General features: G+C 62.6%; 1 protein-coding gene and 2 long non-coding RNA genes across 25 annotated transcripts in view; 2 read left to right on the top strand and 1 right to left on the bottom strand.

The window, feature by feature from the left end:
• The first annotated feature begins 5436 nt into the window (after positions 1-5436).
• On the top strand, positions 5437-16737 carry LOC123651599. Its single transcript, XR_006740418.1, has 3 exons — positions 5437-5447; positions 15452-15465; positions 16617-16737. It is a non-coding gene; the product is annotated as an uncharacterized LOC123651599 (long non-coding RNA).
• BIN1 (bridging integrator 1) overlaps positions 11284-21460 on the bottom strand; it is a 56255-nt gene continuing 46078 nt past the window's right edge. For 5 of the 23 annotated variants that reach the window (XM_045575111.1, XM_036420330.2, XM_036420334.2 and 2 more), the window contains 9 exons: positions 19813-19960; positions 18692-18820; positions 16637-16741; positions 16180-16203; positions 15113-15220; positions 14402-14473; positions 13851-13958; positions 13539-13640; positions 11284-11851 (listed from right to left, as the gene is read on the bottom strand). In XM_045575111.1, the coding sequence (XP_045431067.1) occupies positions 11744-11851; positions 13539-13640; positions 13851-13958; positions 14402-14473; positions 15113-15220; positions 16180-16203; positions 16637-16741; positions 18692-18820; positions 19813-19960 (904 nt within the window). In that variant the 3' untranslated portion in view covers positions 11284-11743. The remainder of the gene's footprint in view (positions 11852-13538; positions 13641-13850; positions 13959-14401; positions 14474-15112; positions 15221-16179; positions 16204-16636; positions 16742-18691; positions 18821-19812; positions 19961-21460) is intronic. The other 18 variants (XM_036420340.2, XM_036420346.2, XM_036420343.2 and 15 more) reach the window with 7 other exon arrangements.
• Positions 19931-21270, top strand: LOC123651598. The gene is made up of 3 exons (XR_006740417.1): positions 19931-20040; positions 20244-20299; positions 20795-21270. It is a non-coding gene; the product is annotated as an uncharacterized LOC123651598 (long non-coding RNA).

Raw genomic sequence — 21460 nt, 5'->3', positions numbered from 1 at the left:
TAGGGAGGCACGGCCCCCAGAAGCAACCCAAGAACCCCCACTCCGCCTGCATCCCACACCCAACTCGCTCGTGGGGACAGTTGGCTTGAATGTGCCCCGTGGCGATGGTGGTGGTGACCGTGAGCTCCCCCATACCTCAGCCTAGGGGACCCACTGCAGCTGGAAGAGAGCATGGCTTTGAAAGGGTTTTGAGTCCGGCCACTGGCTTCAGCTCAGGGTCAGTACTGTCCTTGGTGACGAAGGGGAATCTCACTGGTGACGCCTGGCAGGCTGGAGGGAGGAACTGCCTTGTAAAAGCACTGCATGCGGCTGTCCACAGCGAGCACTCGTAGTGGGAACAGTTGGTGATCGGTGGTGGGAACAGTGAATGATCGGTGGTGCGAACAGGGAGTGACCAGTGGTAGGAACAGTTGGTGATCGGTGGTGCGAACACGGAGTGACCGGTGGTGGGAACAGGGAGTGACCAGTGGTAGGAACAGTTGGTAATCGGTGGTGAGAACAGTTGGTGATCGGTGGTGGGAACAGGGAGTGACTGGTGATGGGAACAGGGAGTGACCGGTGGTGGGAATAGTTGGTGATCGATGATGGAAACAGGGAGTGACTGGTGGTGGGAACAGTTGGTGATCGGTGGTGGGAACAGGGAGTGACCTGTGGTGGGAACAGGGAGTGACCGGTGGTGGGCACAGTTGGTGATCGGTGGTGGGAACCGGGAGTGACCTGTGGTGGGAACAGGGAATGACTGGTGGTGAGAACAGGGAGTGATCGGTGGTGGAAATAGCTGGTGATCAGTGGTGGGAACAGGGAGTGATCGGTGGTGGGAACAGGGAGAGCTCGGTGGTGGGAACAGGGAGTGACTGGTGGTGGGAACAGTTGGTGATCGGTGGTGGGAACAGGGAGTGACTGGTGGTGGGAACAGGGAGTGACCAGTGGTGGGCACAGTTGGTGATCGGTGGTGGGAACAGGGAGTGACTGGTGGTGGGAACAGGGAGTGGTAGGTGGTGGGAACAGGGAGTGATCGGTGGTGGAAATAGCTGGTGATCGGTGGTGGGAACAGGGAGTGACCAGTGGTGGGAACAGGGAGAGCTCGGTGGTGGGAACAGGGAGTGACCTGTGGTGGGAACAGTTGGTGATCGGTGGTGGGAACAGTGAATGATCAGTGGTGCGAACAGAAAGTGATCGCTGGTGGGAACAGGGAGTGACCGGTGGTGGGAACAGTTGGTGATCGGTGGTGGGAACAGGGAGTGACTGGTGGTGGGAACAGTTGGTGATCAGTGGTGGGAACAGGGAGTGACCGGTGGTGGGAACAGGGAGTGATGGGGGTTAGGAGTCCAGGGTGTGTCTGCTGTCTGTGCTGCTGTGGCTGAGAAACCCACAGGCCGAACCTCCGTGGGAACCGGGATCCCCCTGGGAGCAGTGTGTGAGCTCCCCCGCAGGAGCTGTACAAACGGGAAGGTTCCCACAAACACTCCCCGGCCATCGCCACGACGGGTAGAGGAACCGGGACCTGCCATCTGGGGTTCGGGCGGAGTGGCCACGGCAGGGCTGCAGCGGAGCACAGGCCTCTGAGGGCTGCCCACCGCAGATAGGACACCCGGGAGGGGAGCCGGGACGGCCCTGACCCCGACGCCCCTCCCTGTGAGAAACTGAGAGTGTCCTGGGTGATGCGCCTTCCAGGGAGTAAGAGACAAGGCACGAAGCCTGGGCACTGAAAATTCCCTCCCAAGCACTTTATGCATTTCTCTCCTTAGGAAAATAGAAGCAGGAAGTTCTGGTTCTGGGAAAATGGTGAAAAAAGCTACCACAAACCCCTTCCACCACAAATGCATAGAGATTCTAGATAAACTAATGCTAAAATACACTTTAATGCACTACTTTTTAAAACCTTTTTCATATGTCAGATCCAGTCATTACAACCTCACTCCACGTGGACTGAACGGAGACTCCATGCGCCTGAGAATCGGCCTGTTGCTGGGCAGACCCCCAAGTCCCGGGCCTCCCGCGCCGGCACTGCTGTCTGCTCAGGGGAGCAGGAAAGTGTCTGTGGGCACAGCCCTCGGTCAGGGAGTGGACAGGGTCTGTGGGCACAGCCCCCGGTCAGGGAGTGGACAGTGTCTAGTGTCTGTGGGCACAGCCCCCAATCAGGGAGTGGACAGTGTCTGTGGGCACAGCCCTCTGTCAGGGAGTGGACAGGGTCTGTGGGCACAGCCCCGGTCAGGGAGTGGACGGTGTCTGTGGGCACAGCCCTCTGTCAGGGAGTGGACAGGGTCTGTGGGCACAGCCCCGGTCAGGGAGTGGACAGTGTCTGTGGGCACAGCCCCCGGTCAGGGAGTGGACAGGGTCTGTGGGCACAGCCCCCGGTCAGGGAGTGGACAGTGTCTGTGGGCACAGCCCCCGGTCAGGGAGTGGACAGGGTCTGTGGGCACAGCCCCCCGTCAGGGAGTGGACAGTGTCTGTGGGCACAGCCCCAGTCAGGGAGTGTCTAGTGTCTGTGGGCACAGCCCCCGGTCAGGGAGTGGACAGTGTCTGTGGGCACAGCCCCCGGTCAGGGAGTGGACAGTGTCTGTGGGCACAGCCCCCGGTCAGGGAGTGGACGGTGTCTGTGGGCACAGCCCCCGGTCAGGGAGTGGACAGGGTCTGTGGGCACAGCCCCCGGTCAGGGAGTGGACGGTGTCTGTGGGCACAGCCCCCGGTCAGGGAGTGGACAGTGTCTATGGGCACAGCCCCCGGTCAGGGAGTGGACAGGGTCTGTGGGCACAGCCCCCGGTCAGGGAGTGGACAGGGTCTGTGGGCACAGCCCCCAGTCAGGGAGTGGACGGTGTCTGTGGGCACAGCCCCCAGTCAGGGAGTGGACGGTGTCTGTGGGCACAGCCCCCAGTCAGGGAGTGGACAGGGTCTGTGGGCACAGCCCCCGGTCAGGGAGTGGACAGGGTCTGTGGGCACAGCCCCCGGTCAGGGAGTGGACAGTGTCTAGTGTCTGTGGGCACAGCCCCCGGTCAGGGAGTGGACAGGGTTTGTGGGCACAGCCCCCGGTCAGGGAGTGGACAGTGTCTGTGGGCACAGCCCCCGGTCAGGGAGTGGACAGGGTTTGTGGGCACAGCCCCCGGTCAGGGAGTGGACAGGGTCTGTGGGCACAGCCCCCGGTCAGGGAGTGGACGGTGTCTGTGGGCACAGCCCCCGGTCAGGGAGTGGACAGTGTCTAGTGTCTGTGGGCACAGCCCCCGGTCAGGGAGTGGACAGGGTCTGTGGGCACAGCCCCCGGTCAGGGAGTGGACAGGGTCTGTGGGCACAGCCCCTGGTCAGGGAGTGGACAGGGTCTGTGGGCACAGCCCCCAGTCAGGGAGTGGACAGGGTCTGTGGGCACAGCCCCCGGTCAGGGAGTGGACAGGGTCTGTGGGCACAGCCCCTGGTCAGGGAGTGGACAGGGTCTGTGGGCACAGCTCCCTGCACCCGGGAGCGGCAGGAGCTGTGGCTCCAGCTGGCCGCTTGCATGGGCAGCCCCCTCAGATGCGCTGGTGGCATTGCTCTCCTCCTTTGCATGATTTATTTCCTGGCTCGCTTCCAGTCTGTTCCTTTCCCATTTCTGGCTTCTTTGCTGCCATCCAGCTCTGCTAAGAATTACTAATTGGCGCTTCAGAAGCTTAGGAAGAGGCCAGGAAGCTCGGGCAAGACATGGGTGTGGCTTCAGCTGGAGCACCGTGGCCTTTAAACCTGGAAGAATCTGTTTCTAGTGCCCTCTTGGGGCCATTTCTGAGAACTGCAATGGAAGCAGCTAAATAGTGATCCTGGTGGTCTGTATGCAGAGACACCCTTTTCTTTACTTCTAGCTTAAGACCAGTCTATCTTTTCTGAATGAAACATGGCTTTAAAATTGTCAAGAGCGGAATATTAAATCAGAGAGAGAGGATCCAAGATGGCTGCTCAGGTAGACATCTAACCACAGCAGCACACAACAATTTCAATGGAATACAACTAAAATGTAGAGTGGACATCGCTCAGAGCTGCAGGCAGTCGACTGACTGAAAATTCTACAAGAAGGAAAGCGAAAACCAGAAGGAAAATCAGAGGAGCTAAAAAAAAGCCTAAGGTACGGAAACATGCTGTGCGCCCGCACACACGCACAGGCAGAGAGGTTGCAGCTGGAGAGGAGGAGGAGGCTGGGTGCTGCCTGGCGTTCCCTAGCAGGAAGGAAATAGAACCCCCAGCCTGGGCTGAACCCCCGAACCAGCAGCACTGAGCCCCAGTTATGGGCCAGACCCTGGGGACCCAGGCTCCGGCAGGGGGAGACGGGGCTGTGAGGCAGAATCCCAGGGGAGCGGCGAAAGGCGGGACCCCCGGAGTCGCGTGCACATTGTGCACAGAGGACTGAATGTTGACTCTGATGCTGGATTACCCTAGCCGGAAGAAACAAAGCCTCCAGCTGCGCTGAGCCTCAGTCTGGACTGCTCTGAACCCCAGTTCTAGGCCAATCCCTGGGGACCCAAGCTCAAGCAGAGGGAGATGGGGCTGTGAGGTGGAGTCCTGGGAGAGCGGAGAAAGGCCTAGCCCCCGGAGTCGCGCACATTGCTTGCAAGGGAAGGAATGTTGACTCTGATGCAGGATTGCCCTGGAGGGAAGGAAACAGGAGCCCCAGCCCTGTTGGGCCCCAGTTTCAACTGCTCTGAACCCCAGTCCTAGGCCAGACCCTGGGGACCCAGGCTCAGGCAGGGGAAGACGGGGCTGTGAGGCGGAATCCCAGGGGAGCGGCGAAAAGCGGAGCCCCCAGAGTCGCACACACTGCGGGCAGAGGACAGTCTGTTGACTCTGATCCTAGACTCCCCTAGCGGGAAGGAGAAAAAAAGCTCCAGACTGGAGGAACGAGACGAGGAGCAGGAGCCCCTGCCAGACACCAACCAGCCAGGCACCAGCAAGGAGCCGGGCGACGGGGCCCCAAGGTGGGGGGGTGCCCCTGAGCCTTCGACCGCTGAGCGCGGGCAACGGAGCCAAGGCTGGGGGCTGCTTCCTGGGCAGCGCTGACCCCGGCAACAGGCTGAAGCAGTGCAGGAGCCCACGGAGAACAAAGGGGTGCCACAGGCCAACCTGCTGAGCTCCCAGGACAAGGAGGAAGAAACCAAAGAAGTTCTCAATGTGAAGAAATCAAGTGAGAGCAAAAGATAGTAAAATTACTTAAGAAAGAATACAAAGAAGATCTTGAAAAATCAAAGACTAAGTCAGAACTCAACTCACCAGCCAACATTGCAACATAAATGCATTTAAAAAAAAAAAAAAAAAAAAAAAAGGACAGAATGTTGGAACAGCGGCGGCCAGGCCTAGAGTGGCCAGGCACAAAGCAGCAACGGCCAGGCCCCAGAGCAGCAGCAGCCAGAACCAGAGCAGCAACAGCTAGCACTGGAGCAGCCAGACCTGGGGCAGTGGCAGCCAGGCCTGAGGCGGAGGCGGCCAAGCCCAGGGTGGCCAGTCCAGGAACACCCAGACCTGGAGTGGCCGGGCCCGGAGAAGCCGGGTTGGGAGCAGCCAGGTCCAGAACAGCAGTAGCCAAGCCCGGAGCATCCAGGCCGGGAGAAGCCAGAGTCAGAGCGGCCGGGCCCGGGGCAGCCGGGCCCAGAGCAGCCGGGTTGGGTGCGGCCAGGCCCAGAGCAGCAGCTGCCAGGCTGGGAGCAGCCAGGCCCGGAGCAGTGGCTGCCAGGCTGAGAGCGGCCAGGCGTGGAACAGCCGGGTCAGGTGCGGCCAGGCCTGGAGCAGCAGCTGCCAGGCTGGGAGCGGCCAGGCCCGGAGCAGCGGCTGGCAGGCTGGGAGCAGCCAGGCCCAGAGCAGACGGGTCTGGTGCGGCCAGGCCCGGAGCAGCAGCTGCCAGGCTGGGAGCGGCCAGGCCCGGAGCAGCCAGGTCGGGTGCGGCCAGGCCTGGAGCAGCAGCTGCCAGGCTGGGAGCGGCCAGGCCCGGAGCAGCGGCTGCCAGGCTGGGAGCAGCCAGGCCCGGAGCAGCCGGGTTTGGTGCGGCCAGGCCCGGAGCAGCAGCTGCCAGGCTGGGAGCAGCCAGGCCTGGAGCAGCCGGGCCCAAAGCAGCCGGGTTGGGTGCGGCCAGGCCCGGAGCAGCAGCAGCCAAGTCCAGAGCAACTAGGTCGGGAGAGGCAGTGACCAGACCCAGAACAGCTGGTTGTGGAACGAACCAGAGCAACAGAGGCCAGGCCCAGAGCAGCCAGGCCCAGAACAGCTCACTCCTCACCTGCCCCTGCCCCACGGCTGCCTCTCAGACATGGCTGGAAACTTTTGTGGGAACTTGAGGGTCTGCTGAATCAAGTGATGAAGGCTTAGATCTGGATGTGTTGAGTTAGTATAGTGCTGGGGTGTTGATCTGTGAGTGCCTTGGGTGGGGCCTGGATGAGGCTGGTTGACCTATTTGGAAATGTCTTTTGTGTGAAGTGTATCATTGGGCATGTGGAGGTATTATTGATATGAGAAAATGCTAAGTAACTGATTTACTATCTGAAAAGGGATTTACTATCGGGGAAAGGGAGGGAGGAAGAGACTGAACATAAACTGCACATATGGATGAGGACAATGGGGGAGGGGAGGGGGCGGAGGGTGGGGTGGGAGCCTGGTGGAGGGGGAAAGAAATGAGGAACCTTTGTAATAATATGAACAATAAAGATTGATTTAAAAAAATAAATAAATAAATAAATAATAAAGAAAAAAGAAAAAAAGAAAAAAGAAAAGAAAAAAGAAAATACTTAAATAAAAAATAAATAAATAAATAAATAAATAAATAAATAAATAAATAAATAAATAAAATTGTCAAGAGCATACGTAGCAGTCACAGGGCCCGAGCCGTGGCCAGGAAACAAGCTCTTGATGGGTAACATTCAGCAAACTAGCTCAGTCCATGTTTTAGCCAATATCCAGATAAAATCAGTTTTACAGTGAAACTAATTCTGGTGTTTGCCCTTACGAACTCAGCGTCCCTTTTCTCCCGGCCAGCCAGGCCCTCGCCCACCATCCAGCACGTGCTGCCTCTTCTCCAGGCCGCGCTCCTGTGCCTCCGACCCGCCGTGACTGCTGCCAAGACTGGGTGCCCGTCTGTCCTAGGTGTATAGTGTCCAGGAGTTTCTCCTGCCGTAGGCCCACGGCCCACAATAGTGAACACAGATGGTCACACCCAACAATGTCACTTCTAGGAATACATCTTCCTGAGAGGCACACTAGTGTGAAATTCTAGTTGAATGCAGGCTCTCATATAGTGTTTTTAATAGCAAAATATAGGCAATCATATGACTGCCTCCAACAAGAGAATCCTATATAATGGAAGTGTAGTATGCAAATTGTCTCCTGACTGGCTGGCGGAAGGGAGGGAGGCTCCTGCCAACAGCTGGCAGCCACTAGGGACCATAGCAGTGCACGAATGTCATGCACTGCGTCTCTAGTAGAAAATAAATTATGGTACAATACAATAAATAGCTGGCAGCCAAAAAAGAAAATGATGTGGAAAATCTCCAGGATATATTATTATGTAAAGAAAGTGCAGCCTTAGCTTGTTTGCTCAGTGGATAGAGCATCAGCCTGCAAGTCCAAGGTTCAATTCAGTCAAAGGTATGTAATTCAGTTGCAGGTTCTTCCTGGATGGGCCCTGGTCTGGCTCCTGTAGGAAGTAACTAATTGATGTGTTTCTCTGACATCAATATTTCTCTGTCTTTTCCTCTCCCTTCCACTGTCTCTAAAAACCAGTGGAAAAACATCCTATAGTGAGCATTTTATTTAAAAGTGCACATAGTATACTAACATAGACGTGTGGGTGTGTGTGATGTGCAATTGAATATTCCTAGAAGAGTACCTAAGCAACCAATAGTATTGGAGCCTTAGAGGAGGGGAACTGAGTGGCTTTGGGTAGGAGTGGAGGGAGGCTTTGAAACTTTAATTTTGCACCTATTTATTTTCAGTAAGTGTGTTTACTTTTCCAGACATGCATAAGGAAAAGAATGGTCCTTGCCACGTGGACCAACTGGGAGCTGGAAGGGCAGTGTCCACATCAACCAGGAGCAGAAGGTGTAGGTCGGTTAGCAAATGTCATGCATTTCTCTGTATTTGTTCCTTTTGTTATTCCAGGGCTTTCAGTCAAGAGTGTTTCTGAGTTAAAATTTTCAAAGCATTTCCTTTATTTTTGTATGTAAAAAGTTAGAAAGGTGACCCAGAGCGGGAGCTGTAGATTTTCCTTAGCGATTTTAGAACTCGTTTCCCACCCAGCTGTGCTGGATTGGACCAGGGTCGTGGGCTTTCCAGGACACAGAGCTGTGCTCTAAACCCACGTGCCTGCTGGGTGCCGGTTTTCTCCGGGTGGATCCTGTCCAGGAGTTCCTCCTACAAAAGGCCCAGGGAGGCTTTCCTGGTGGCCACAGCAGTCCCCGAAGGCCATGTGCCAGCTTTTTAATGAAAAAATTTGGAACCCAATTGCAACATTATCTAGTCAAATCCAGGACTCCTCTGAGCTGCTTTCATGTCTTTGGAGAGGGAAAGATGGGACTCCTCCGTGTCTTTTAGGCTCAATGGGTAGCCCATCTTTAGATACGAGAGGGCCAGGGCATTTTACTTGAGGTAAGCAAAACTGAAGCTTATCTTTTGAGATATTATGTCCTTTTATAGCTAACTGGTGCAATAAGTATATTGCATCTTCTTGGGAGTCTAATATGTCCTAGAGCATAAAAATAAAGCATCTACACACCTGAAACATGTAAAATTTTATTAACAAGTGTCACCCCAATAAATTGAGTAAACAGAAAAAAAATAAAGTATCTACACATTGGATTAGAGCAGAATATCTGAAAAATTCAACACCATTCAAATCCGTTTTTAGTATCTAAAACAATAGATGGGACTGTCTGTATATCCCTGGGGCATTACTGCCCAAGTAAACTTGTAATCCTTCCAAGTGAAAGCAAAGAGCTTTCTCTCTCTCTCTCTCTCTCGATCGATAGAGTCGCTCGAAATAGTCATCTAATCTCTCCCTCTCTCTCTCTCTCCTCTCCTCTCCTCTCCTCTCTCTCTCTCTCTCTCTCCTCTCTCTCTCTCTCTCTCTCTCTCTCTCTCTCTCTCAGAAATGTGCAAAAGGCACTACATAAATCTATCACTGAAAAATATTGACAGTTCACAGGCACGGCTAATAATTGGTTCTGTGGATTTGGAACCTCGGGAAGTTTGGGAATAACTATCTTATTTATATAATAGCTCTGAGATCCTGTACATCATTGTGTTGTAGGCAGCTATAAACAGCACCAGGAAATAGACTAGTGGAGTCAGATTGGACCTGGGTTCAGCAACCTCAGTACTTAAGTTCTGGCTAGGAAAGAATTCAGAGGCAAGACTGAAACTATAAGAGAACATGTATATATATAAAAAGCTAGAGACCATAATGCTGTCACAGCCTTAATGACCTAACGACCGGTCACTGTGACACCCCCTGCAGCCAGCAAACTTGCCTGATTCCCAAACTTGCCTGATTCGTGCTGGATCACCCCCAACACCTTGATCAGGGTGGGGTCAGCTGGCCAACCACCTTGGCTGGCAGAAATTTGGGGTCCAGGGACCTTGGAGTTGCTTGGTCTCAGTCTCGGGCAGCTACACGGTCAGATCTCTCCTTTGGTGGAAGTGGGCCTGGGATCAGGGCACGGGAGCTGGGGATGGAGAGGAGAGGCTTTCCTGGGGCCACAGCAGTCCCCGAAGGCCATGTGCAGCATGTGGGCATCTGGCCCCCGTCAGACAGCGGCAGGAATAGGGGCCACGGGGCCCAGGGGGCAGCAGCACACAGGAACCAGGAGGTGCAAGGCCCAACCTGAGCTTTTACCCCGCCCACCAGGCCCAACAGCACCAGCAGGTGAGCCATGATGTGCAGCAAGGAGGGGAAGCAAGCCAGGAGGGCGAGGCCGCAAGCAAGACAGAGCCCCGAGCGAGCGGCATGGCAGAGCTGGAGCTGGAAACCCTGGCGGGTGGGCGGGACTGCAGCCCTGCGCCTTTTGGCCTTGGCATTCAGAGGTCAGCCCCCTTCGAGAGAGGACGTGGCGGAAAGTGGCAAGGCCACGGGAGGGATGGGAAACGTGGCCATCTTCGGGAAACACATCTGCCACGGTCTTCAGTAACTATGAACAGATAATCTTTGGTCTCGTTCCACAGAAGAGGAAACTGAGACAAAAGGGAGCCTTCCATGTCCCCTCACCCCTTCTCAGACCTGACCCTGTGCAGCTTTGTTTTCAGTGAAAGTAGAGGATCCAAAATGTTTTTAGATCTTCACTCTGTTAGGCAGGAGAGAATTTAGCACAGGGTATCAGTGCTTGGGCAATCATTGGAAAGCTGGAGTGGGTATTAGGCTGGACCCCCAGGAAAGACTCCCTGCCAGCGGGAGGAGCTGTCCCCTCGGCCACAACTGAACTCCGATCCGGCCGCCCTGGCCTTCCGGGAAACGGGGCATGAGCGTGGGAGCGAGCTTACACGGGGCCCCCCCCCACAAGCCTCACAGGGCTGCGGACGCGGGGCCCAGCGGTGGGACCGGCTCTGAGGGAGGCTGCGGGGACCGGAGGGCGGGTGTCCCTCTGGGCCCGGGGCCGTGTCCCCGCACACACTGACCTGCATCGGCCCTGCACGGACTGGACGGAGGAGCTGGGGCCGAGCGTGGGCCCCGGCACCAGGCTCAGACCCCCCACCGCTCACCTGCGAGCCACAAACCAACCTCCTGTTCCCTCACCTGACCCGGAACCCCGGCCCCCGACCCCGAGTTCTCACGTCTATTAAATCACACCACTCAGGGCGGCACCTAGTAAACTTCTTTTTAATCCTCACCTGAGTTTATTTTTTCATTGATCTTTAGAGAGTGGAGGGGAGAGAGAAAAACATCATTGTGAGAGACACATCAACTGGTGCCTTCTGCCCAACCCCAAACCTGCAACCGAGGGATGTGCCCTGGACCAGAAACCGCACCGAAGACCCTCCGGTCCCTGGACAGCACTGACACAGCACGGCCAGGGCCCCAGCAGACCTCTCGGCACGCAGCTGGCTCTGCAGCCCCTCTTCCCTCGCTGTCCCTGGTTCCTGCCTCTGCATGCCATCCAGCTCCCGCAGGGCCGCCGTGAGGGGAGGAGAGAGGGGAGGGGAGGAGCCGCCCAGCGGACTCACAGGGCTGGTGGTGCAGCTGGTGGCGACCCAGGAACCGGCCTCTGCCAGCACACGCCCAGGCGGGGAGCACAGGTACCGGTGACGACGCACAGACAGGAATGGAGAGAACACGCACTTCCCGAGCTTCTGTCGGGCTGTCTCATTGTTTTGAACACTAAGGTTTATTGTCAAACAGCACACAGACGCCTGCGGGGCAGGGCCAGGCCAGACAGCGGTCTGGTCCTAAGGTGTCTAGGGGGACTGGACCCCACGCCCAGCAGGGCAGGAAAGGAGGACCCTGGCCAGGTGGCTCAGCCAAAGCTTCAGGCAAGCGCGGCGGCTCCGCAGCCGGGGCCCACCGGGCCGGACGCGGCTGTGGACCCCGGAGGGCGCTGGCGGTGGCGGCAGCCAGGAACTCAACTAGGGGACAGCAGCATCGGAGGCTGGCGACTCCCGCTGCCGGACCGGCTCTTCGGAAAGCCCCCTCCTCTTCGGGAGACGCCTCTCGGCTCAGGTCTCTCCTCGATTCCCTTTGCTCTCCAAAAAGTTCAAAAACAAAAAAAAGAACACACACACTTGGGGAGAAGGTGTTCACACAGACGCCCCGCACACGGCCTCACTGCACACGCTCCGTGAAGTTCTCGGGGAAGACGCCCTGGCACTTGTCCAGCTCCTTGTGCTGGTTCCAGTCGCTCTCCTTCACGCCCATGAGCCAGCCTTCGTCCTGGGGGGCAGAGCGCAGGCTGATCGGGCGCCAAGGAGGGTGCTGGACCCGCAGGCTGTGTGTGGCCGGGGATCTCTGGGAAGCTGTCCGCCCCCGAAAGAACGCTCCTCCAGGCAGCCTTCCCTGCTAACCTCCCCAGACCCAAGCCCAGCTGCCAGGACCGTCCGCCCTTCGGCAGGTGGGTTAACCCCGTCCTCTGGCGGGACCTCGTCACCCCGGACCCTGGAAGTCGGCCTGACCGCGGCCCTGCTCTGGGCGTGTCTGACAGCCCTCAGTCCCAGCCAGGAGCTCCCCACCGTTCACAGGCACCTGCCAAGGACTTGGCCACCCTCCCGAACCCCCAATCAGCCCAGGACAGCAGGCTTCCAGAGGAGCCCGAGGCACCCCCCAGCCTCTGCCCCAGACCCGACCCTCCCAGGTCCCGACATCTCCCGGGCCCAGACCCTGCCCCAGGCCTGCAGCTGAGCTATGCCAGGTGCCACCTGCATCCCCATCGCTTCCCTCTCTGTCCTCTGTCCTACCTGAGCCACTCCTGCTGGCCCAGATGGCAGGCAGGGGCAGAGCCAGGATTCTGCCCTGAAACCCGCCCCACCAGGGCTGCGACCGAGGTTCAGGAGGAGCCGCTGACGGGCATCAGCCGGGAACCTCATTCCTCACCCCCGCCCGTGGCTGCAGTGCGGTGCCCTGAGCCGCCCAGGACCTCCTCCTTCCCAACCAGCCTCCTCCCACCCTCAGCCCTGTCAGCCAAACCCCCCGGAGGTGCGGAGGACTAAGTAGGCCAGTCCAACCAGGACCCCTGGGCACTGCAGATGTCACCTGGATATCAAGGGGCACCCCCAACCCCCTGCCAACACCCCGACACCCACAGTGAGTCCTGCTGCAGCCACAGCCAGTGCACACAGCAGCCGGCCCACCCAGGAGACAGGGCCGCCAAGCTTGCCCCCACGGAGCTCCCCCCCGCCCCCCGCCCCCCGCCCAGGCAGATAAGGAGAAGCCAGGAGGTTCACGGAAGGACGGCCCCGGTGGAGGGGGGTGGGGGGTACACAGGGAAGTATGGAGAAGGAAGCCTACAGAGCTGAGGCGTGCAAGGAAGCGTGGGGAGAGAGGAGAGGCATGTGGGGGACCAGATAGACAGAGGGAGGGAAAGTCGGAGGGAGGGAGGAAGGGACGGAAGGATGGAGGGATAGAGAGATGGAGGGAGGGACAGAGGAAGGGAAGGAGGGAGGGACGGAGGGATGGAGGGATAGAGAGATGGAGGGAGGGACAGAGGGAGGGACGGAGGGAGGGACGGAGGGATGGAGGGATAGAGAGATGGAGGGAGGGACAGAGGGAGGGAAGGAGGGAGGGACGGAGGGATGGAGGGATAGAGAGATGGAGGGAGGGACAGAGGGAGGGACGGAGGGAGGGACGGACGGAGGGACGGAAGGAGGGATAGAGGGATGGAGGGAGGGAGGGAGGGACGGAGGGATGGAGGGATAGAGAGATGGAGGGAGGGACAGAGGAAGGGACGGAGGGATGGAGGGATAGAGAGATGGAGGGAGGGACAGAGGGAGGGACGGAGGGAGGGACGGACGGAGGGATAGAGGGATAAAGGGACAGAAGGAGGAAGGGAGGGAGGGACGGACTGACGGAGGGACGGAAGGAGGGAGCGGGCGAAGGGCGTGAGGAGGACAGGTACGGGGCCCACCTGCTCCTCGGGGTTCTGGAAGGGGATCACCAGCACCACGTCCCCCGCCTTGAGCTGCAACTCGTCCGTGTCGGTGGCGGCGTAGTCATGCTGGGCCTGCACCTGCGGGGGTGCGGGAGCTGCTCACCCGCGCTCGGAGGCCTGGCCCTGCGGCCGGTGTGCGCGGCCAGGAGCGCGGGAGCAGTGCCAGCTCGCCAGCCAGTGGCAGGCGCTGCAGGAGGGAGGCGGCTTCGGGCCAACTCCATCGCCGGCCTCCCCCGCCCCAGGACACCTGGGCAGGGACCGGCGAGCTGGGGCTGGGCCGGGCCTTACCTTGAACATGAACCCCGGGGGCAGGTCCACGCGCGCACCCCCGCCGCTGCCCTCCACCGCCCCGTTCACCGCGGAGAAGGTCTCCACCACCACGGCCGGCAGCGAGTTCTGGGAGGGAGCGTGTCCGTGAGCGGGAGGGGGGCGGGAGGGGGCGGGGGGGGGGCGGGAGGGGCAGGAGGGGGGTGGCAAGGGGGGCAGGGAGGGTGTGGGAGAGGGGGGCGGGAGGGGGCGGGAGGGGGCAGGAGGGGGTGGCAAGGGGGGCAGGAGGGTGTGGAGAGGGGGGCGGGAGGGGGCGGGAGGGGGCAGGAGGGGGGTGGCAAGGGGGGCAGGGAGGGTGTGGAGAGGGGGGCGGGAGGGGTGTGGGGAGGGGGCGGGAGGGGGCGGGAGGGGGCAGGAGGGGGGTGGCGAGGGGTGCTGGCTGGCACCAGCCCAGCCTGCCTCCAGCCCCCCCGCGGAAACTGCAGCACACAGAGCTGGGGCACAGACAGGCGAGCAGCAGACAGACAGACAGCGGGGAGGAGAGGCAGGGCAGGGCCAGCCCTGGGTCTCACCGAGGCTGCTTCCCCGGCTGCTGTGTCCCCGGGCTCCTGGGTGCCTCCTGCCGCCTCCGAGGCCTCTGCCGGCTGCAACATAAACGCAGCCGGTCAGACGGGCCACCGTGGACAGGCAGGGCCAGGGGCAGCGCCGCGAGGCGCCTGGAGCCGGCCAGCGTCTGACCGGCCAGGAGCCCTGGAGCAGAGCGAGGTCCTGGGCTTGGGAGCAGCTGGCCCGACATCGCCCTCACAGGCCCGCCGAGGCCCAAGCCGAGGCGCCTGGCCACCAGCCCCGCCTGGCCGCCGGCCCGCAGGCTGCTCCGGGAAGAGGGCGGGCGCAGGCTGGGCACCGGGATGGGGGGTGGCTGGGCAGGGTCAGGGGCCCCTGGTGCAGCCGGCTGCCCCGGGCCAGCCCCCCTCGGCCACTGCCAGCCCTGGGAGCGATCCGCACCCCTCGCTCTTCGGAGGGGGATGGCACTGCAGGGGGCGAGGGAGGAGGCTCTGACAGTCCTCACCCTAACCCCGCGGTGCTCCGCATGCTCCTCCCTCCGGGGAGGGGTGCTCTGAGCCAGCCGCCCGAGCACGGTGACTGCCCATCCCAGGCAGGGCCCGTGGCCCTGCGTCACCCCTGGCTCGCGCAGCGTGTCCATCCTAAGCTCCCTCCTCTAGGCTCCTCTTCCGAGCTACACCCCGTTCCGGGGGCAGACGGGGCTGGCAGGCGGCACTTACTTGGGCAGGCCCTGGCTCGGCCGCCCGGCCGGGCCAGGCCACGGCAAAGGTGCCCTCGGCAGCGTTGGGCTCGCTGGGAGGTGAGCTGCCAGCTGGCCCCTCTGCGGGCTGGTGGCAGGCACCACGGAGAAGGGGGGAGGGCGGGAGCCGGGGGGGCGGGCGGTGGGCAGGGCACGAGACAGAGACAGGCGTGAGCCGCCGGTGCTGGCACAGGGGCAGCGCTGGCCAGAGCCCGGACAGACGCCCACCCTGTGGGGCACCTGCCTCCATGTCCCAGTCCCCCTGAAACTCCCCCAGGCCCTCCAGTCAGCCCTTCCACGGGCTGTCCCAGCCGCCCAGCCTGGCCGAGGCGCGTCGCCAGCCCTTCCACAGGCCCGTCCCTGCCTCGGAGCCCGTGCAGAGCCGCCAGCTCACCTTTCCCTCCCCCCACCCTGCCCCCTGTGGCCCCGATGTGGCCCCCTGTGGCCTCTGGGGACAAAGCCTGTCAAAGGCAGAGACCCCGCCCCAGGCCTCCGATGGGAAGTCAGCCAGCTGGCCGGGGTGGAGGCCGCTCAGGCCCTGGCACCGGGCCATCCGGGAGGACCCTTCCCAAGTGAAACCAAGGGGCCCTCCCCATGGGCTGGCGGGCAGGGCCCTCCCCACGGGGCTGGCGGGCAGGGCCCTCCCCATGGGGCTGACGAGCAGGGGCCCTCCCCATGGGCTGACGAGCAGGGGCCCTCCCCATGGGGCTGACGAGCAGGGGCCCTCCCCACGGGGCTGGGGGGCAGGGCCCTCCCCACGGGGCTGGGGGGCAGGGCCCTCCCCATGGGGCTGGCGGGCAGGGGCCCTCCCCATGGGGCTGACGAGCAGGGGCCCTCCCCATGGGGCTGACGAGCAGGGGCCCTCCCCACGGGGCTGGGGGGCAGGGCCCTCCCCACGGGGCTGGGGGGCAGGGCCCTCCCCACGGGGCTGGCGGGCAGGAGCCCCAGAAGAGGAGCCGCTGGCGGCAGCCGCACAGGAGCGGCTGTGCTCACGCTGAGCGGGCCCCACGCAGAGGGCGGCGGGACCGCGCGGAGCAGCAGGCTTACCTCCCAGAGGTCCCAGGGGATGGGCTGAGGCAGCAGGGGGAGAAGCACAGAGTTAGCACAGGAGTTAGCGGGCAGCAAGCAGCAGGTGACCCGCCCCACCCCCCCAGGGCCCTCGAGCCGGCAGGCACAGGTCAGCCTGAGCCAGGCTGGGTCCCCGGAGGCCGAGTCCCGGACAGCGCTCCGGAGACTGCCACCCAGGCCGGGGCACCCCGACAGGGCTGCCGCAGGACAGGCGCGGGCGCTGGAGAAGCTGACCGCTGCCAGGTGAGGCCACGGCCCTCCCCCGGGCCCGCCCTGTCCCTTCCGTTCCCGTGCTGGACTGGCAGAGGGGCGAGGCCCGGAGGGAGGGGAGTGGGAGCGGGCCGGGCCCACGGGCCCTCACGGCCGGGGGACAGACAGGAGCCCAGGGCCCGCGGCCCGGATGCCGGCGGGCACAGGGGTGGCAGATCGGACCAACCTGACCGGAGGGCGTGGGCGCCTTCACGGGGCTCGCCGCGGGCAGGGGGTCAAAGTCCAGGTCCAGCAGGCTGGCCTGCTCCGAGAACGGCCCCGGGGCCTCGAACTGGGCGGGGCGGCGGCAGCAGAGGAGGAAGCGGTTAGTGACGGAGAAGCACACACAGCACAGACAGGCGGCGCGGCCGAGGGCACACGGGCGCCCGCGCAGACGGCCCTCACGGGGCAGCACGTCCTCGCCGGACACCCCGGCGCACACCCCCACCTCAGGCCGGCCCCCACCCGCCAGCCCGCTCACTGCGGGCTCTGCCTCTCACTCCTGCACCACCAGCTGCCAGAACCTCCCGCCCGGGGCCCCCGGGACCTCCTCGGGACCTCCCCGCCCCCGGGCCCTCCCCGCCCCCGGGACCTCACCACACACCCGGGACCTCCCCGCCCCCGGGACCTCACCGCCCCCAGGACCTCACCATACACCTGGGAAGCCCGGGCATGTGGGCGGGCAGGCCACGGGCCCTGGGACAGGCTCGTCTCCCTCTCCGCCCTGACAGATGTCCCCCTGTGTGACACCCACCAGCCAGCTCCCGGGGGTGAGGACAGGGCCAAACCAGACACACTGCCACGGGGCCCGACCGTGAAGGTGGGTCCCAACACCTGTGGCACCCCAGCCACCCCGAGATCACCATGAGGGCCCGGTCAGCTCAGCAATGGGCCTGTGAAGGCACACGTGGCCCGGTGCTGGAGGCCCCGCCCACGGTGAGGGCCTCACAGGCCAGAGCCCTGCAGAAGATGCCCCAGCACCGAGCCGGGGACACGCGGCCCCGTCCGTGTGAGGGCTCCCGGCCTCAATCCGGGGGCCCACCAGCTCTGCCTCTCCTGGCAGGCACGAGCACGGAGGGGAGCGCCCTCCGGCCCTGTCCTCGGTCCTCCGAGGCCCGGGGTGTGCGGAGGGCTCCCCGAGAAGCTGCTCGCCGAGGTGTGGCCTCAGGAGAGGCCTGCAGGCCTGGAGCACCGGGCACCGCTGCCCACGGCTCAGGGGACAAGGCCTGGCTGAGGAACTGACCAGGTCACTATGGAGGTGGGGACACTGCCCAGCCAGGTCACAGTGCTGGGCACGGGCAGAAGCACACGCCAGCGGCATGTGGCCCAGCAGCCTGCTCCCTGCACTCAGGATGCCACCGGCGTCCCCACCTCCACAGACCGGCTGCCCGCCCGGGCCCAGGCCTGACACGGCCCTGTGCCCACGCAGCACCACACTGCACGTCCCTGCTTCTGACCGAGTCCTCCTGAGAGGATGGTCCTCAGCTCCACCTCCTCCCCCTCCACCCTGCTCATCACCGCCCTGCCCAGCGCCCGACCTGGCCCTCAGCTCCACCTCCTCCCCCCTCCACCCTGCTCATCACCGCCCTGCCCAGCGCCCGACCTGGCCCTCAGCTCCACCTCCTCCCCCTCCACCGTGCTCACACCGCCCTGCCCAGCGCCCGGCCGCTGAGAGGCTGCTACGGAGTCCGAGCGAGTGCCCCAGGCAGGGCCCCCACAGCCTGGGACCGAAAGCCACACAGAACCAGGTTTGCGTGGCCAGGGCCTGGCTGGGAGGCGCAGGACCCAGGCCCTGGCCGCACTGCGTGTGGTGCAGGCCGCTCCGGAGCGACCCTCTGCTCGGCCTCCTGCTGACCTGCTGGGCAAGCACTGGCAGGCGAGCTCCGAGCTCAGTCTGGCCCACCACAGCCTCAGGCTGTCTCTGCCCCAGGAAGGACCCCGCCCCACTGGCAAGGCCTCCGCGCTCCCACCCTTCAGCCCCAGCATCCATGCCCAGGAGGCCGCTGAGATGATCACCCGCTGGGACCGCCTGCTCAGGTGCCTGAGGCGGCCGCGGGCATGCTCAGATGGAGGAGGGATGACGATGGAAGCGCGGTGAACGAATGAGTGAGGGAGGGAGGCGCAGGCCAGGTCTCTGGCCGAAGCCCGGCTCTGCAGGCAGAGGCACAGGTGGGATGGAGGGAGGCCATGCACGCCCGGAGAGCAGGAGGAGGGGAGCTGGGCCGCAGCCGGCGCGGCTGACCTGGGAGGGGGTGGTCACGCTGATCTCGGGGATAAAGGTGTCACCAAACAGGCTGAGGATCTGCTCCTGCTTGACCTCCTTGGACGGGGTGAGTTTGGGAGGCGGAGGGACAGGTGGGCCTTTCCGGAGCTGATCCACGCGGGTGAGGGGCCGCGCAGGGAGCACGGGGTGGGAGACAGACAGACAGACAAAGCCAAGGTTAGTCACACGGACGCGGCCCGCCCAGGCAGCGGGGTGGATGAAGCAAGGAGTCACTGCTCCCCGAGACAGGCCCCAGCCCCCCTCCAGGGAGGAGGTCTGGCGCTGTGCAGAGAGAACGAGGAAAGGCGGGGGAGAAGGAAGGGGAAGGAGGGGAGAGCAGAGGAGCAGAGGGCTCTCCAGGTGAGGCCCAGCCGCCTGGCCCCTCGGCCTCGCTCTGCCTGCTCCGCTGGGAGCTCGGGCAGCGGGGCCTCCAGTCACTGCGGCCTGAGCAGGACCAGGAGGAGGCCGCAGAGCAGTCACAGCCCTGCCCGGAGCCGGGCCTCACGGCGCGCCCGCCCGCCCGCAGCACTCATCAAGGGGCTGCCAGTCTGCCTCCCAGGCGACTGCCGGCTTCGATGCAAGCGCCGCTCAAAGGGGGCTCGGCTCTGCTACCATCTGTGTCCTCATCACGGTCGGTGGGTGAGGCACAGCCCAGCAGAGCTGCTGCCAGGAGTGGAGGGCAGGCAGCCCACGGAGACACTGCCCCGCCCTCCGCTTCAACTCCCTTCAGGAAGCCTGGAGGGCGGGCGGGCGGGGCAGGTTTCTCCACGGGGGCCCTTTCACTGTCCCATGCCAGGTGGCAGCTGCCCGCCCCCCCCAGGACCTGGTGCTCGGGCTGAGGGCCTGAGCCTGTGTCCTACGTGGAGGGAAGATGGAGGGCGTAAAGCCACTGGGCACAGTGAGGAGGAAGGAAACAGGACAGACGCCCTGCATTAAGGCAGCCTGGGCCAGCAGGGCTCAGGGAGAGCAACGCCGGCTCAGCCCACTCTGGGCAAAGCCCCTGGCTCCAGACCGGCCCAGGCCCGGGCGGGAAGCAGAACGGGGAGAGGGGCCGCAGCCGCAGGAGGACAGGCAGGAGGGGCAGCGCCGAGACCGCCTACCTGAGACGGGGACTTGGGCAGGGCAGGCCCGGGGGCGGCCGCCCCCGCCGGCTCGGGCTCGTGGTTGGCTCTGGCCTCGGCGGTGGCCGCGGGGGAGCCATCGGGCGGCGGCGAGGGGCTCTTGTTCTCTTTCGCAGGCGCGCCGTCACTGCGGAGGGAGACAGGGTGTCCGGTGGAGGGGGGCCTAGCGCCAAAGAACGTGTGCAGATCTGCAGGTGTGTGCGGGAGGTGTGCACGTCGGATGCCCTGGGGTTCATGTGCACGAGAACACGTGTGTGTGTGTGTGTGAGCATGAAGAGCAGTGTGCAGGAGGATGTGCATGTGAGGATGCCCAGGGTCCATGTGCACGAGAACCGTGTGTGTGTGTGTGTGTGTGTGTGTGTGTGAGAGAGAGGGGGGGGGGGGAGAGCATGTAGAGCAGTGTGCAGAAGGCTGTGCATGTGAGGATGCCCAGGGTCCATGTGCAAGAGAACACGTGTGTGTGTGTGTGTGAGCATGAAGAGCAGTGTGCAGGAGGATGTGCATGTGAGGATGCCCAGGGTCCATGTGCACGAGAACCGTGTGTGTGTGTGTGTGTGTGTGTGAGAGAGAGAGGGGGGTGGGGGGAGAGCATGTAGAGCAGTGTGCAGAAGGCTGTGCATGTGAGGATGCCCAGGGTCCATGTGCAAGAGAACTGTGTGTGTGTGTGTGTGTGAGAGAGACAGAGAGAGAGAGAGAGGGAGAGAGAGGGAGAGCATGTAGAGCAGTGTGCAGAAGGCTGTGCATGTGAGGATGCCCAGGGTCCATGTGCAAGAGAACACGTGTGTGTGTGTGTGAGAGCATGTAGAGCAGTGTGCGGGAGGAGTGTTCATGTGAGGATGCCCAGGTTCCATGTGCAGAACGTGTGTGTGTGTGTGTGTGTAGCCCAGGTTCCATGTGCAGAACGTGTGTGTGTGTGTGTGTGTGTGTGTGTGTGTGTGTGAGCATGAAGAGCAGTGTGCAGGAGGGTGTGCATGTGAGGATGCCCAGGGTCCATGTGCACGAGAACATGTGTGTGTGTATGTGTGTGTGTGTGTGTGAGCATGTAGAGCAGTGTGCGGGAGGAGTGTTCATGTGAGGATGCCCAGGTTCCATGTGCAGAACGTGTGTGTGTGTGTGTGTGTGTGTGTGAGCATGTGGAGCAGTGTGTGAACCCGAGTGTGAGGAGTGTCCACGTGGACTCACTGGAACGTGATGTGCCACGGGTGAGCTGCGGGTCCCTGTGCCTGAGGCCTGGAAGCAGCACCTGGGCAGCTCTGAGCGGGGCCTGTGGTCCCCAGGGGTCAGAGCGGCCTGGTGGCCTCACGGGCCCGAGCTCGCCAGAGAGAAAGCCAAGCAGCCTAGAGGCAATGAGTCCCCACCAGCCACACGTCAGTCCTGCGATCCACTGGGTGCTGAGCTGCACCCAGAGGCCTGCTGCCTCCTCCCGCCCGCCGCCCCACTCACACTCACACCGATGCCTGGCCCCCCGCCCACACCACGCCTCCGCCCAGGCCTCACATCGCTGTCTCCGAACCCTGGCTCCCAGGGACCTTCCGGGAAGGCCTGGGAGGCCCCGGAGGCCATGGCGGAGGAGAGCAGAGGGTGCCCACAGCCCAGGGCTGGGCTGGGGGTGAGTTTCATGAGCACC

Source organism: Pipistrellus kuhlii, unplaced genomic scaffold (assembly GCF_014108245.1).
Source record: "Pipistrellus kuhlii isolate mPipKuh1 unplaced genomic scaffold, mPipKuh1.p scaffold_m20_p_66, whole genome shotgun sequence".
Classification (NCBI taxonomy): Eukaryota; Metazoa; Chordata; class Mammalia; order Chiroptera; family Vespertilionidae; genus Pipistrellus; species Pipistrellus kuhlii.
Note: the sequence above shows the minus strand (reverse complement) of the source record. Positions and strands in the feature narration are given on the sequence as shown.